At 32.2% G+C, this 17,961-nt stretch overlaps 1 protein-coding gene across 1 annotated transcript in view; it reads right to left on the minus strand.

The window, feature by feature from the left end:
• NPAS3 (neuronal PAS domain protein 3) overlaps positions 1-17,961 on the minus strand; it is a 1,108,236-nt gene that overhangs the window by 956,744 nt on the left and 133,531 nt on the right. Inside the window, 1 exon segment of the mRNA XM_074289550.1 lies at positions 14,533-14,622. Coding sequence (XP_074145651.1) covers positions 14,533-14,622 — 90 coding nt within the window.

Raw genomic sequence — 17,961 nt, forward strand, 5'->3', positions numbered from 1 at the left:
CTACTTCAATAGAGACTCTATTCAGCCATTAATGTGCTTTTCCTAAAACACAGGTCTAATCATTGCGAATCCCTACTCAATACATTCCAGAAATTTTCTTCTGCTTCCAGAAGCAAATATAATATCCTCACTTGGCATTTAAAGCCCTTCATAACTAATCCCCTCCTACTTTTTCAGTCTCCTTATACCTTACTCCCAAACATGTGCTCTTTGATCCAGTAAGACTGGCTTCTTGGCTGTTCCATAACCAGATACTCCAACTCTAGGATCTAGACTTTGACTGTTTCCCATGCCTGAAATGCTGTCCCTACTCTGCTCTAAATACTGACCTCCCTGGTTTCCTTTAAATCTCAACTAAAATCCGATTTTCTAGCTGATCTCCTCTTTAACCCCTTTTCATTCTAAGTGCCTTCCTTCTTTTAATTACTCCCCACCTATCTTACACATAGCTTTCTTTTTCTTTATTTGTTTGCATATTGTCTTTCCAATAGAGTATAAGCTACTTGTGGGCAAGACTGTCTTTCCCCTCTTTTTGTATCCATAGTATTTAGCACAGTGCCTGGCACATTGTAAGTGTTTAATAACTGTTTATTGAATGAGGTAATTGGGCTAGATAACCTCTAAATTCTCTTTAAGCCCAAATTCTTTGATCCTGTGAACATTTGTTCACACTAACTCCAAAGGACATGAAAGCTAAGAGATACTGACAGGGCAAATTTGGCCCTTCATTAAAGAATCAGAAAGCACTTCTTAATTGTCTACTAAGTGATAGACATTGCACTAGCACTGAGGATACAAAAAACAAAAATGGTAAAGTCATTACACTCAATGAGCTTCCATTCTATTGGCTAGAGTTGGGGAGATGTGGACTACATATATATATATATATATATATATATATATATATATATATATATATATATACATATATATATATATATATATATATATATATATATATATATATATATATATATATATATATATATATATATATATATGTATCATGCATATAAAGAAGAAATATTTGTTGAAAATTTGCTATGTGTCCAGATCAATTCTAGGCATTGTAGAAGACAAAAAGAAATAGAAAATATTTTCCCTACTCTTGAAAAACTTGTGATATAATCAATATGGTATATTAGAGTACTTAACCAGATCTGAGCATTTGAAAGTATTATAATAATGAATGAGCCCTAATCAGCAATAATAGGAAGTCCTTCAGAGAGCTATCTTGATTATTCATTCCACCCATGATAAATCTTCACCTTCTAAAGAGAAGCAGACACCCCACCTACTCAAAAACTTTGGTGACTAATTCAAAACATTCATAACAGTCTCAAGTTGACTCATCCAATATAACTTACCCAATATAACTATACAGAAAGAATATGTGAGAGCTACTTATCCCTTAAGAAATTCTAAACTCCTTTGAGGGCAAAGAGTATGTCCTTTCAAATCTTTGTATCACACATTGCCTTACAGATGGTAGGTGTTTGAAGAATATATGCTGAATTAATGTGAATTCTTCTGACATCTCTTTATCTCCTATTAACCTGGGTTGCCATGGTGAAAGGCTCAGCCAAGCTTCTTCTAAGGGACTGAACTTTCTCCAAATGACCAGTGAAATAAAAGACTCCCCTGGTAAACTGACTCTCTAACAAAATAATTTATTATGTATTATAACCTCTAACTTTCAGCCTGACTTTGAAGTTTGTTTTTTAAAAAGTATGTTCTGAAAACTGAGAGAATAGAATCCTATACTTTTTCAACATTTACTTATTTTTGTATGTATATGTGTATCTATATATTTATATAGACACACTCATACATATAGAGGCATATACAAATAAATATGCCCATATATAAGAAAATACAAAGACAAAAATTTCAAATATATTTTATATATGACATAATAGTGATATGATTTTATATATATATATATATATATATATATATATATATATATATATATATATATGTTAAACTGTTTACATCCCTAGATGGGAAAACAATATCTGTAACTTGAGAACTCTGTCACTGGAGAGACAAAAGGAAGCATCACATGGACTGAGGGTTTGGTTGTGAATGGACTCTGACGTGAAGACATCAAAGAAAAAGAGATTAAGGGGTAGAAAAATGTCTGTACTGGAAAAAGAGGAAAGGGGAGATATAATGAAACAATTAGTTCATATCTAGAGGCTCAAAAGACCTATTACAATTGAAGGAGGAAAAGGGAGGAGGATGAGTCATCTGAAGCTTGATCTCTCAGTTTTGGCTCTTAGAGGAAATAATTTAATCATTCAACTGAGTATAGAAATTTATATAATCCTGTAAAGAAGTAGGAGGAGAAATAGGAAAGAAAAGGGAGGAGTAGGATAGAAGTGAGAGCAGAAACACTAAGAAAAGGGGGAAAGGGTTGATAGAAGATAAGGTAATGGGTGAAATAAGTTAAAAAAAAAAAAACTAAGGGAAGAGGGAGGGGTGATAGGAGATAAAGTAGTGGGTGGGATAAAAAAACCAACACGTTACTAAGGACAGGAAGGAAAGAGAGAACAAAAGTATATACAGAGGAGAAAAAAGGATGGGGGGAAATACAGAGCTGGTAATCATAACTGTAAATGTGAATGGAATGAACTCTCCCATAAAACAGAAATAGTAGAGTGGATTAAAAAACAGAATGCTAAAAAAAACATGTCAAAGAGTATTCAATGAGCAAATGCTGAGATCAAAATCATGACATTAGGAATTTGGATCTTAAATTAAAAAAAAAAACAATTTTGCTTTGACATTAGTTATAGCATTAAGCAATGCTGAGTATATATATATGTATTGTATCTATGTACTGAATATATTATATTCAACCAACTCTGTGGGGAATAAAGCCCACTGAAGATTTTTGATAAGGAAAAAGGATAGGATGAAAATAGTGTTTTGGGAAGATTAATCTGCATTCATTAATTCAGATGGTTCTATGGGAGAGATTACTTAAGAAGGCATTGCAATCATATTAAGTATGAGGAAATAAGTATTTAGGATATGGTGTTGGAAGAGAAAGTAAAATGAGAAGTCATATGCAGAAGATGCTATCCAACTCTATCTATGATCCTACAACTGTTTAAACAGATTTAAATTATAGGTTGATTATATAGGGAATATGAAACAAGCAGCAGAACTAAAGAAGCTAATACATATATATTTGAATTTGAATGTCTAATGAAATAATGATACAGCAATAGAAAGAGAGAATTTGGAATAGGGGAACAGTTTTTTGTAGAATGATCAATCTCCATTTTAGACATAACACATCTGGGGGAAGGATATAGCCTTTATAGACTCTATGTCTCACCGAGTTTAGCTAACTTGGTCCTCAGATAACACATAGGTATTCAGGCATACAGACAGATAGATAGATAGACAGATAGGTAAGTCGTTAGGTAGATAGGTAAAAATCTTATTTTGCCAAGTTGACAGGATTTACCAGAGCTTGTTTTGTGTTAGCATAATCTTTGAAAAGCTGGGATCACCTCCATACCATAATGAGGGACTAAAATATAATTTCAATGGAGAATAATGGCCATATAGGGGAACACATTTATTCTTCTTGTACCAAGTTCATAATTTAATAAAATGCATTGGTTAAGGGGATAAAATTTTCATGAATGATAGTTAAATTTGACTCAAGAAAGAGTAAATATCTAATATGTACAAGTTATTATATATTATTCTATCTTTGGGATATGAAGATTAAAAAAAAATAGTCCCTGCCTTAAAGGAGTTTATAGGTTAATAAAAGGATAAGATAAGATCAAATGGTATAAGTCCAAAAGAGAGATCTTGACGAAGTGTAACTAGAAATTTGAAGGCTGAGAAATTACGTTCAATTAAAGACATCAAGGAAGACGCAATGGATGATGTTGTAGTGGAGAAGTTCCTTGATCTCTAGTTTTGAAGGCAGAAGGTTTTGACAGGTAAAAATGTGAAAGGATGTTTTTATGGGATAGAAAATTGCCTATCTGAATTCTTAGAGACAAAAATTGTTGAATAAAAGAGATACAAAATTGGGAGGTAATTACAGATAAGTCAGCTAGAGAGATAGCAAGAAGTCACCCCTATGTGAGCTCGGATGTCCTGCTAGATTCTTGGATAAGATGTATAGTTAGTTATATTAATAAGTTAAGATAAGCTTATACTCACTTGCCAGTTTATCAGAACAGCTCAGTTCCAAGACAGAATACTAAAAGTAAGGATAGTAAGAAAGGTAGAGAAAAGTAAGTATGGAAAGTATAGATTGAAGGTTCTCTAAACATATGGACTGACAGGTATCTATTCTTGATGAGAAGGAATATAACAGTAGATCATAAAGAAAGATTCCTACTCTGGGTAGTCCTGGTAATTGGTTAAAGGAGAAATAAGTTTAAAATTACAGAAGTTCTTAAAAGTCAGATTTATGAGTCCCTATTATAAATACCTATGTACTAGAGAAATTTCCTAGTTAGATTTGCTCAGGAGTATGATTATTCCAGTAGCTGTTTATAGGATATGCTAAGAAAAAGGAACACAAGACTAGAGATAAAATATGTAAGTATATGTATGTGTGTATGTAAATATTTAAGGGCTACAGAAAAAAAAAAAAAGTTTAAACAAAGACTAAAGGAACACTTGTGAAAGACATTACCAAAAGGATATCAGAAGTTAGAGCATAGTAAGATTTCAGTTATGAGCAAACAGAGGTATCTCTTATGCTATGCTCTAATTTCTTTATTGGTTAATTAAAAAAAAAGATTATAAATTACCTATATTATAGTACCAATAAGGCTAACTTTTGATTAATTTCTCAACTTTCCACTTAAAATTCAACAGTTTATATATTTTATCTTAGGCCTCCTTTCTTTTGGTACTTCACAACCACTGTGATACACACACACACACACACACACACACACACACACATAAAATCAATATTCTTTATTACTAGTAGCCTGACATAAATTGTCACTGGCCGTGAGCAAGGAGCCTTCAGCAAGGCATGGGTAAACAATCTTGCTATCAGATGAATTTACTGATCATGAATTTTACAACAGCTCAGGGATGTGTTTCTTCCCCTTCCTTCTACCCCCATGAATGTATCTCTGAATCGCTGCCTTTACTTGATGATGTCAGTAGTACAGTTATCACTGATATTAAGAAAAAGCTTAGACCACATGAAAAATTTATTCCCTCCTCCCACATACACACACATATAACCAGTGATATGGGTCAGATAAGAAAGGCTTCTTCCTATTTTCCTTAAGTCTTTGCCTTGCAAGCAATCATGCAATGATGCTGTGATATAAAAGCTTACAGCTTCCCCTGGAAGCAAGCAAAGATCCTATTATAATTAATGTAAAATGTGCTCTTAGTTCAGAGACTAGATGATGCCTTCAGCAAAAAGAGGGTTTTGTGCTTGCCTGTGCTAAGTAAGCTAACTTGACTTTTTCCACTCCCAGTTCAGTTCTGTAAGTGGGTTTAGTGGGGGGAGAGAGTAAATCTAAGAATCATCAGAAATTCTGTAGGTATTTTCAAGACTTGAGGCCAAAGCATACAGTTGGCTCTGATTTACTCTGCGCAACACTGATGGGAGATATTATGGCAAGTTTTAGAAGGCTTGAGTGAAAAAGCAAGAATTCGAGTATTCTGTATTTACTGAAAACTGGTAGAAGATGCAGAGACATATAGGTCCATTTTAGTACATATATATCCTTAAGACAAGAAATGAACATAAATTTTTAGAATTTCTTGATGTTACAGATCAGAGTACTGAGACCAAGAATACTAAGTGACTTGTTCAGTCAAATGTTGTTAGTTAAGTGACTACATTTACCTGTTATATTGTTGAGAACAGCTAAATCATTCACAGATGATCATTATCCAGTATTGCTATTACTGTGTACAATATCCTGATTCTGCTCATTTCACTTTGCATCAATTCATCTAAGTCTTTAAAGGTTTTTCTGAGAGCATCCTGCTCATCATTTTTATAACACAATAGTAATTCATCACAAATATTAACTTTCAAATAAGAGGGGGTGGTAGGATGGCCACCCCTATAATTTTTAAGTCTCTGGTTTCAAGATCATCAAATGGATCCTGTGAATCATAAACTTCTCCACTTTTCCAGGGAGAGAAGAGCCCAGGATGGGATTTCTTTTACATACTGACCACATAATCTAAAAGGATTCAGTCTTATTTCTTTCAATAACAAATCCAAGCCCTCAATACTAAGTATCCCCATATTAAATTCAAAATTTAAAAAGTTACATGGAATGGAGTTTCATAGTTTCATCATGTCCTCATTTTCTTTTTTTCTTTGTAGATGAAACTGTTCATACTTGAGTATGTTTGTCAAGTTAAAGGCAAATTTTCTTCAAAAAGAATAGAGGCAGCTAGTGGTACAATAGATAAATGTACCTGCCCCAGAATCAAGAGTATCTGAGTTTAGATTCAATCTCAGACACTTAGTTGTGTGATTCTGGGCAAAACATTTAATTCTCATTGTCTTCAAAAAAAAATTTTTAAAGAGGGAATGGACCCTTAGAAGACTTGGTTCAAATCTTGGCTCTGTCACTAATTTTGCATGGCTTTGGGCAAGTGAGCTAACCTTTTAGTTTCCTTGCCAATAAACATATAGTTGTAATAGATGAGCTCTAAATTCCTTTATAGTTATAATTTGTGGATTTTGTTTTTCATTATAAAAATTTATCACATTTTTAGAGACAAAGCCAACTTTAATTGTTGGCTGCTGTTTTTAACCAGTTCTGTCAAGGGTGCTACACTTCTATTTTCCATGAGCTGAACCTAGGGACTAAAAAGTGTTGGTGACATAAGTTGGAATAAGAAAGCTACTACTCACAGTCAGAGGAGAAATATTCATTGATGTATTTATTACATATCAACATAGGGGAAATAGCAACAGTACCTGAGAAGCTTAAATTAACAGAAGTTAAGCTTTAATATTAGAATATAATATGGATCATTTAACCAACATTTCCAAGTGCCTACCCTCAGAAGATAGTTGAAAAGCTATATCTCTTCTAAGACATTATTCCATTCAATTCAAAACAATATTTAGAGAACTTACTATGTCCTAACACTGGCTCACTAAACTGAGGAACTTACAGACCAGACATAATAAACTGAAAACACTGTGCAGACTAATCTTCCTATAGTTATGACAAAAAACAAAAAAAAATTAAGTTTGCCTAATTAATTTTATATAGTGCAAGAAATGGATAAAGAAAGAGTGAAATAACAGTCTTCTCTTTAGAGTTAACCAAGTTATTTTATTTGGTAGTTGTACTATGGGAAAATAATCTATTTTCTCATCATAAAGGGGAAGGTCTGATATATTTTTGTGTTGGATGAGCATTACATGTGCAGCCTTTTTATCAACAATCCAGGCTAGAAGACTTTGCATACAAATAACACTTTCACACTATTTCCAAGCGCTTGTCATAAATCAAGTTATATTTAACCTTGTCCTAAATTTGAAGCAAATCCTCATCTCAAGTTTCCTTTTTCAAGGTATAAAAATACAATTTCTCATAGGAGAGCCCTTGAATACAAATCAATTTTTACATCTTCAAATACATGTCTTAAGTGAGATTCTACTCTAATAGAAATAAAATTATTTTTTCTCTCTTATTTTCCATTAAATTGAAATTGATAGTAGTAATAAAAGTAAACATAATAACTATCTCTAATGGCTTGATTTCCTTCCTTTTATATAACTGGACTGACTGACTTCAACTATATTCATTATCATTAGGTGGCATTTTTAAGGAATAATTTATTCTTCCCATTTTACAGATGTCAATTCAAAGACAGAGCAATAAAGGGATTCACCCAAGTCATATAAGAATTAAGATTTGTTTATTGTTTCTTTTGAGTAATGCTACTAATTCTGATTCTAGAATGAAAATTGGAATCTCCAAAAGAAAAATGCTCTTGGTATTCAAAGGTTGAGAAACTCACTCACAATTTATTAAAATCCAGAACTTTGCTAAAAGAGTATATTAGAAATTCCATTCAGATATTAAGAAGCTGTTCTCCAAATGGAACAACATTAATTTAATTTGTAGCTTACATATTATATCTTATTATGCTATATCTCATTCTTATGTAATATAAGTTTACAATAACAAAAACATTTCAAAATAATCTTTCTGAAAACACCTGTTATCAATTTTGAAATTCTGTCATTTAACAGAATCTTTTGCTATTTGACACAAAAGATTCACTGTGATTCTGTTGTTCTTACCTTGACCTTCACAGTTTTCATGCTATCCAATTTCCCAAAGTTCTCATACATTGCTATACTGCAGATGTTTTATTAACAATTTATTCTCTAAAATTTCTGAATAGCTCACTTTATTTTAAAATGAAAATATGCGAAACCAATAAATCTGCTTTTTTTTTTTTTTTACTGAACTATGCTGCCTATGTCTGCTTGTTTTTGCACTGTGATATTTATTTCTTTAAAATTCCAATGGCTGTGGGAAGAAGTGGAGAAATGGAGACTCTTCTAGCTTAGAACCAGTTATTGAGTGATATCAATCTTCAGTTGCATATTAACCAAATAAATGCAATTCATCAATTGATAAAAATTCAAATAAAACAATTTTAAAATAAAAAAACTGATTTTATAGTATAAAATATGTGAATTTTAGTAGAAGTAAAGGATAAGGAATGACATCATGTCTGATGACATAGATTAAATAAAGTGACTAATCACAAACCTAAAGAATTAACTTTGGAGCTACCTATTGCACAATAGGTACCACAACCCCTTTTCCCCCAGCTAATTTCCTGTCAAAATATCTTCTGTGACACTAGAATTTACAAAGATAAACCATTAAAAACCACCCAGAAAGCCTCAAATATATTACTTGAAAACAAGAATTAAATTAGATATTGAAATGCTTGAAGCATTTCTTGCTACAAAGTTTGGTCTATTTAACATACAGATTCATTTAGAGTTCTTGCTCAAGTTCATTATGTATTTCTTCCTTTCCCCATCAATACTTGGCTATTTACTGATCTAAACACAACAGGCATAAATTACTCCAATTTGGATAAGAAGCCTATAGCATAACCATCAATCAATCAGATCAGGCTAAAACAACCCTTGAAAGAATTCAAAGGTGCAAATGCATCCTCCTCAACCTCTCTTTTGTATTCAACACTACTGAGTGTTTTCTTAGTTTATTGTCTGGTTTCAATTTCTGATTATCCACTGTCTCTGGTCCTTTTTTGGGTTCACCTTATACTTCCATCATTATCTTCTTAAAAACCTTCTTCTTCCTTCAACTCAGACTTTTCTTTGTTTCATCACCCCCAAAAATCTTGTTGATGCTTCACTTACAATTTTTGATGTAATTCTTCCTAGATATTCCCATAACTAAACCATTTCTCTAGCTACTACTAATTGGACTTTTAAAAATGATGCCCTTATAGCATGACTTCAGTGGTATTAGAAAACTGATTTCGTTCAAAACTATTTTCTCCACTTTGTCCTGGATGTTTTAGTTTTTACCATCATAGAATCATTCTTTTGATTTGAATGGACTTTATTCTGTCATCCCCTCTCACAATTCATACATAGTTCAGAAGGATAATATCATAAACTATTATCAGCTAACAGCTTACGTGTATTTGATTTTATAATCTGCAAGAACTAGCTATAGTGGTTCAGTGGGACACAGGTAGCTCCTACTGCTAATGATAGAGCCTTACAGCCTTTAAGGATTGAAAAATACTTTACAGGTATTATCTCATTTTATCGTTGCAAATACCATGGGAAGTAGGTGTTATTATTATTTCCATTTTATAGATGAACAAGAAGAGGTAAATAGATATTAAATGAGTTCTCCAGGATCATAAAGATAGTATCAGAAACTAGATTTGAACTCAGGTCTTTCTGATCCGAGATTCAATGCTCTATTATATCACCTACATGACTTTAATCTGAGGAGAAAGTGAAGGGTTTAAAAGATTTAAGAAATGACAAAAAATGATTTAAGTAGAGAATGCAAAGAAAAACCTTATAATTTTGTCTAAGGTTAGTCCTACTATAGGTGGATATGTATACATACGTAATACCCACATATAAGCATATATTTTACTTCACCTACACTGGACTCAGTTCCTTCACCTGAAAAATTAGGTGAGTTGGAACAATGTTCTCTATGGTCACTTCTGGGTTTTGCCATAATGTCTTTCCAAAGAGATTCGGGAATTTAGTCAAAATTTATTTCATTATTAAAACTTTCATTGCTCAATATTTAAGACAAGTATTTTCATCTATCATGTATCTTCCTTTCCAAAGCTTTGTGCAAACTTTTTTCTCTATTCCATGAAGTTTAATGGATCTTTAATTATTTTCTAATTTTTATTAATTATTTTGAGGTATTTTCAATTATTTATTAATTAATAATAATTCTATTGATTAAGTTAATCTATCGAATTATAATTCATAGATTTTGGAGGGATTTTTGGAAAGATTTTTGAAAGATATATTAGAGATCATTGAATCTAACTCCCTCTCATTAGCTGAAGTGACTGAGGATAGAGAGAAATTAGGTGACTTGCTCAACTTTACCCGACACTTAGTGGAAAAGCTAGGGCAAGAATCCTAGCCCAGCTCTCTTACTATTATGTCAAACTACCTCTCAGTTGAAAAAGACAACTCCTTATTCAAGAAATTAAGAGCTTAATCTCACTGTTCTCATGCAAGTATATCAACATTTATTAATTTAGACTAAATATTGCATAGGTTTATGCATTTGACTGTGAGTTTATTGAGAGTAGGGACTCTTATGCCTTTTCTTTGCATCTCCAATGCTTAATATGTTATCTGCATAGGTCACTTAATAGATGCTAAGGGAATGACAGTTTATTTTCTATATGTCTACATTTAGGATATTTAAAAGCAGTGGCAATATCTTCTCATTTTATAGTCTCCTGCCCCCAAAACTGACACTAATTTAGGTGTGTGTGTATATTTATGTGTGTATATATATATATATATATATATATATATATATATACATATATATACTCTAATTTACTTATATATGATTTATACACATAACTTATAATAACATATTTATATATTATAATTTACATATATAAAAATTAGAGTATACAAAGAATACAATACATCAAAAAGAAGAAAATATTTTAAAAATCTATTTTGTTAGTATGTAATGAAAAGTTAATGATCCTTTGTTCTTTTATTCTCTTGTCCAACCAAAAATTTCTGTATAAAATGCTACCACTAAAATTCTGACATAAACATTAAGGAAAAATAGAGATAAGTAGATGGAGCTGGTAGTACATAAATAGCACCTTAACTCAATAGCTGAATGTTAGTTTATTTCGAAATAAATTTATAGTGTTTTGCACGCATAACAATTCTTTCCTATGTGGGAAAGTCCATGATCACAAATGGAGATTATTTTAAGAAAATAGACTGAATGGTATCTAATGTAAGCATGTTCTCAGACATTTTCAAACAATAAAATAATGATGACTTATTTTGAAATAGTAATTTTATTAGTTGTAAAATTTCACTGCCACTGAAATGAAATTAGCACAATAATTTTAAAATTTTAGGAACACTAAATTCTACATAGAAGCAGATAATATGACTGGAATAGAACCTACCTTTTGTAAGAAGAAAAGTAAGTAATTTTTCAGGGTGAAGTAAGGACCATCTACAGGACCATTGATGTATTTGGTATTTAAAAGGGACCATCATAGGTACCTCTCTAATTTTATTATAATGCCTGGGAGAAGCTGAATAAGAACTTTACTGAGAACTTTGGTGGTAGGCTAGTCTATGGATGTGGGGATTTTGTTGGACTGATTTATGGTTTTGGAGATTGGGATCTAGGAGTTTATTATTCTTTCATTCTTATGTGTAACATCCTATTCCCAAGGTTGCTATAAAGATAACTATCTACTCTATAAAAATACTTTCAGTCTTATGGTAGAAAGAGCAATATAAAAGGCCTCACTACACTAATAATAATAATTATAATTATTATAATTATAATAACCACTTCTAGATAAGATATCAATACCAAATTTCTAATAAGATGTCTAAACCAGATAAATGGCTCAATTTTACACACACACACACACACTCACACACTTTGATCCAATACCAATTTTCTTTCATGTGCTCAATTAACCACATGCTTTTTATAGAAAACATTAAATGAACACTATAGTTTCAATACAATTCAGATAAGCAGAATCACGAAAATATTCAACACTATTCATCATCCCAGTGACAGTGCTCTGATTTAACATCTTGGGGATTTTCTCCCCTTCTTCATCATTTATTTGCCAATATTTCCTTGTTACGAATATCCCCCCAAAGACTCTCATCACCGGCAGTCACAGCTGTGCTACCTACTATGTCGACTTTGACTACAAAAAATATCCATTCCTGAAGAATAATCCCTAGAGATGATCCCCAGGGTTAAAAGTGAAGCCATAACAGTGGAGCAAGGTCCTGACAATCCTGCCTGAGCCACTAACACCTAATGACCAAACTTCAGTCTCCAAGCCTGAAGAAATGTCAGATCTGGCAAGCTAGTTTGCAAATGAATACAGTTCACAATGACTAAAATGTTCTACAGAAGATCATTTCAACTCAATGGGAAAGAGATACATAGATCATTCTATTGATTAGCCCTACAAAAAACCTATACTCAGACATGGTTATTTACTCCAATCACATGTATCAAAAATAGCTAATAGCTAAAGAATGAATGAAAAGCAATTGATTTATAATGAAGATATTTTATACTTTCACATAAACATATAATATACACACAAATAAAATATGTGTATTTGTATATGTAAACATGTGCACACTCTGTATATATGCACACACTTGCACAACATGCATATACATGCTTACATGTATATGGAGGTACGTTTATATATCCATTTGTATGAATTGCATGGTGCAATGCACAATCTATATTCTCATATGTATAGGTATTGTGTATATATACATACATGTACATATATCAGGCATAACATGGAAGAAGTTTACAGTGTTAGAAATGTTAGAAACTCCAGTTAGAAATGGAGAAAATAATATTCATTAGACATGGGAATATCAAGAAATAAAACTAATGGCACATGAGTTATTAAAATCACAATGAAATTCTCAAGCTTAAGCAAAACAACCTTAATTTTTTCCTCATGTCCAACATAATTCAAAACTGCATTCTGTGCTGATTTCAGACAGGAGAAGCTCTCAAAGAAACAGTAGTTTCTCAGTAACTTAAAAGAAGACAACAACAATAAAAAACAAAAACAAAAAATCTGTGAACCACAAGGTAACTGAGGTGATAGAGTAGAAAGGAATTTAGCAGATCACACTATTTGGTCAAATCAACTTTTCACATCAACTGTCAATAAACATTCTTCACGAAAAATCAGTCCTTTCAAAGACAAAGTATGGCACTAGGCAAGTTATTATGAATATGAAGATTTAAATAGTGATATATAAAAGCATAAGAATTAGCAAGTGATAGCTATAAATGATGATTTTGTTTACATTGCTATTTTAAGCTGTCAATATCATAAGTGTTCACACTTGGCTTTACGTATTTCTTAATGATTCTGGAAAATATAAATTCCAATCTTGTCTTAAAATCTAGTCAATTCCATAAAGATTTATCAAACATTTACTAAGTCCAATACATTGTCTTAACTACTGTGGGAAGGGGTGCAAAGATAAATCAGAGATGGTTGTTACTCTCAAGAATCTAATCTGGATTATGCTAAAAGAAAAAAAAAAAAACTTTTCCTACAGCAAAGGCAATAAAAGTCAAACTATATTATATTAAAATGCCTTTTATTCCTGCTACCCAGGATACTTTTTTTTCCTACAATACTCATAACAGCCTGCTACTAACAATGCAGTTTCTGTTAAATAACGGACAAAGGCAAAAGACTGCAAAGCAAGAGGACTCATCTTCAATTTAACTGTCCTATAAGGTACATACTAATTAGCTGCAAAGCTATGAAATCTTAGCTAGCATGTTAAGTCTGCTACATGACAGTATAATTTGACTTCTTAAAGGATTATGCAAATTACAACTCATCATTCCATTACAGGATTGAAAAAAAGTGACAGCTAATTTATACATAACACACCTTTCAAATCCCTAAGATGCGAAGCACCTGTGCACTGTATTTTGCCTAGATTTTCTTGCATATAAGTACTTGTTTATTGCAATATACAGAAGCTTACCTAAGAGCTTTAATAAAGTCATTTTAAAAAAACTTTTAGCATAATTTCAAAAGAATTAACATTTTTCTATCTTGGTTTCAGAGGCACTTTTTTCTTTGATTTGTCTTTTTTCCATTTAATCAGAGAAAAATACATGTATATTTTTGAATAGCTGGCAACCACAAGTACTGATGCACGAGCCAGAGGAAAGACTCACAAAGATTTCAACATACTTCTGGTAGGTAGATTCACAGTAGATGCCGTCATATCTGTAGATTTTCCTACATTCTGATTGGTTGGGCAGAGGATGCTGGACAGTTATTCTGTAGAGGTATCAAAAACAGATAGACATGACTAAAGATTCTCTACAGTCAACTGGAATGCAGGACAATAAGTATGTTGAAATTTAATATATTTTGCTTCTTTACGGTTTTGAGCTCTACACACAATTGCAATGTGTACATACACCCAAGAACAGAAACTTCCACCTTTAGAAATTTGTACTTTTTAAAGTTTTTCCATAAAAACCTATTTCTTTGTGTCTCAAAATAGTACCAATGAAAGAGGTAAAGAAATTTATATGTCCAAATTTAATTTATAAAGTTAATTAAAAAGAAATTTATAAGCCCAAAACTTAATTAGCAATTTACACCATTCAAGGGATTACTATCCAAATTATATCTTAAAACCAATGTCTTTAATGTTTAGTAGTTACCAATTTGTGAAGAATTCAGGAATACATCACTCTACTCTGGTGAATATAATCTAGCAATAAAATGGAAGGCAAGTCAATATCTCTTTGAGTGTAACTTATTTATATTATATTTACATTGAGTCTACTTCCAAACAGGATTGAAGATAACTTGCAAGATGAAACATGATATAATATAGAAGTAAAATCTTAAAATAGAGACCATCTTAGGAAAATAAAAGAGTATTAAATATTACTAGGCACTTGAAAACAGTTGATTGCCATAATTGGGTACTGTATTTGGCTCTAAGGAAAACAATAAATTGCATATTTTTATTCTCATGAAAAGAAATACCAGATGTTTATTTGCAAAATTTCTGTGACATAAAAATGCAAAAGAAAGAAAAAGAAAGGAAGAAAGGGAGGGAGGGAGGGAGGGAGGAAGGAAGGAAGGAAGGAAGGAAGGAAGGAAGGAAGGAAGGAAGGAAGGAAGGAAGGAAGGAAGGAAGGAAGGAAGGAAGGAAGGAAGGAAGGAAGGAAGGAAGGAAGGAAGGAAGGAAGGAAGAAGAGACAAAGGGAGGGAGAGAGGAGGGAAGGAAGCAGGGAGGGAAGGAAGGAGGGAGGGAAAGAAAGAAGGAAGAATGAAGGAGGAAGGAAGGAAGAAAGGAAGGAAGGAAGGAGGAAGGAAGGAAAGAAGGAGGAAGGAAGGAAGGAAGGAAGGAAGGAAGGAAGGAAGGAAGGAAGGAAGGAAGGAAGGAAGGAAGGAAGGAAGGAAGGAAGGAAGGAAGGAAGGAAGGAAGGAAGGAAGGAAGGAGGGAGGGAGGAAGGGAGGAAGAAAGGGAGGGGGGGAAAGAAGGAAGGAAGGAAGAGACAAAAAGTAATTAAATGATCTTTTTTTCCCAAAAAAAGACCCTAACTTTTGAGAAAAGGGATTTATTTGAATATTCCAAAATATTCAATTTTGAAAAGAGATGTGAAATAATTTAGTTAATATATATTATGAATGAGAGTATTAAGCTTTGAAGTAAAATGTCACTATATCAGAAAAGCTGATCTTGCATCTAATTTTTTTCTTAATACAATTTATATTTTAATAACTTCTTAATTAGGAGTTCAAACATTGTCATAGTTTTATACTGTTCTGCATAAACTCAGATAATGTAATAAACTGATAGCCAAGTTCTGCAATAAACAGGTTGATTTTTATACGGGTGTTAGGCATACAATTTACTTAATATTTTATAATACCTAATATCCTTTTAATTATTTTTTTAAACAGAAGTGTCAAAAATGTGGCCTAATGAAACAAGTACAGGAATTGGAGTTAGAAAGATCTGGATGGGATGTCACCTTGAGCACTAGCTCCTGAGCAAATCACTTAATCTCTCTGTGCCTCAATTTTCCCATTTGTAAAATAAGGAGATTGGATTTAATGACCTCCAGGGTTCTTTCCAGTTTCAAATCTATGACCATATGAATCTTTTTAAAATGCAATCTAATAGTCTATTTACAAATATTGCAATTAAACCCATTCCTGATATATTCTGGAGATAATGTTCAGTGTTGCCTGGTTTTTAGCTGTCTAACTTTTTTCAAAGCCAATGGCAGCCAAGCAGCTATATTTACAGTAATATGTTTGCCCTTCATTAATAAGGTTGATTTTAAGATCTAGGTTGATTACACTGTTCTGCTCAATGCCATAACTTAAGCTCTACTATGCTCATTAACTTTCACTGGAATTTCAAATCTTTACATGAGCACATATGGTATTTTATTATAAAGATGATAAGAAAAACGAAGAAATAAGAAATGAGTTTGAAATGAAGTGCTAGTTTACAGGGAGGTTTATTAGATGTTATAATAGATTCCACCTGAAAAATTAATTTTCTACTTTAACTACCCCAAAATGAATCTTTAAAACTTATATTCCAACAGATGATGTCAACAGTTTCAGCAAATAAACAGACTAGACAAAAAAAAATTTTAAAATGATTAAGTTTTAGATCAGATTGCTACTGCCTATTTACTCTAGGTACTCAAACTATGTTTCTATTTTGTGTCATTTTATGCTCTCAAATTGATTTCTTATATTTTGCACCTACATTAAAATTAAAGAACTGAAGAGTATCTAAGTTTGATCAATTTGAAGTGGTTAATATCCACCTTATATAAACTTTCTGAATGGTTAGAAAGCCAACTTACTCTGGAGAAGCTCTGGGACACAGTATAACTGCCTTTTTATTCATGGCAGGAAAGATTATAAGGAAATTTTAATTTGCATTTTGCATCCAGTTTGAGAAAATTGTTAGAATAAAAACCTAGAAGCCCAAACATCTGTAAGAGCTAACTTTCCAAGTCGTCCTTTGCTTACTATTTTGTGCCCTAACATCCACGTTCCACTCTGCTATCTAAAAAAAAAAAAAAAAAAAAGCTGCTGTGTGCATTTCTTCACTGGATTTTGTTTTAAAGGTTAAATACTTTCCATTTTAAAAAAAAGTTCAAATGTGCCTTTCAATTTTGGAACTATTATGAATTTGAGCATCCAACAGCCCATTTTTCCATCCCTACATGTCACTTCATCTCTAGATGGACCCATCATACAGCTTGAGGAAGGACTTAAGTGCATTTACATACATGTGAAACATGTAAGCTATGACTAATTTTAACTCACAGGGCAGAATTTAAATAATTAGTTACAAGAAGTCAAACTAAGGGAAAAAAGGAGGAAAGAGATGGTTAGAGGCAGAGTAGTAAATTGTTCCATTTTTGCAGGTAATCTAAATGCAAACTAGAAGCAACTTATCATGAGAATGGATTTTCCACCATCTGGTCAAATAACAGGGGGATTTGTCTAGTGGCAAGCAAAGAATGGAATGATGTGAGAAAGATTAGCGGGCAAGTCCCTACAGTTGGCTAAAATGTATTTTTGTGCAAACAAGACCAGATGACGCTCTTAACAATTACACCTGTC

This window comes from Sminthopsis crassicaudata, chromosome 2 (genome assembly GCF_048593235.1).
Source record: "Sminthopsis crassicaudata isolate SCR6 chromosome 2, ASM4859323v1, whole genome shotgun sequence".
Lineage (NCBI taxonomy): Eukaryota > Metazoa > Chordata > Mammalia > Dasyuromorphia > Dasyuridae > Sminthopsis > Sminthopsis crassicaudata.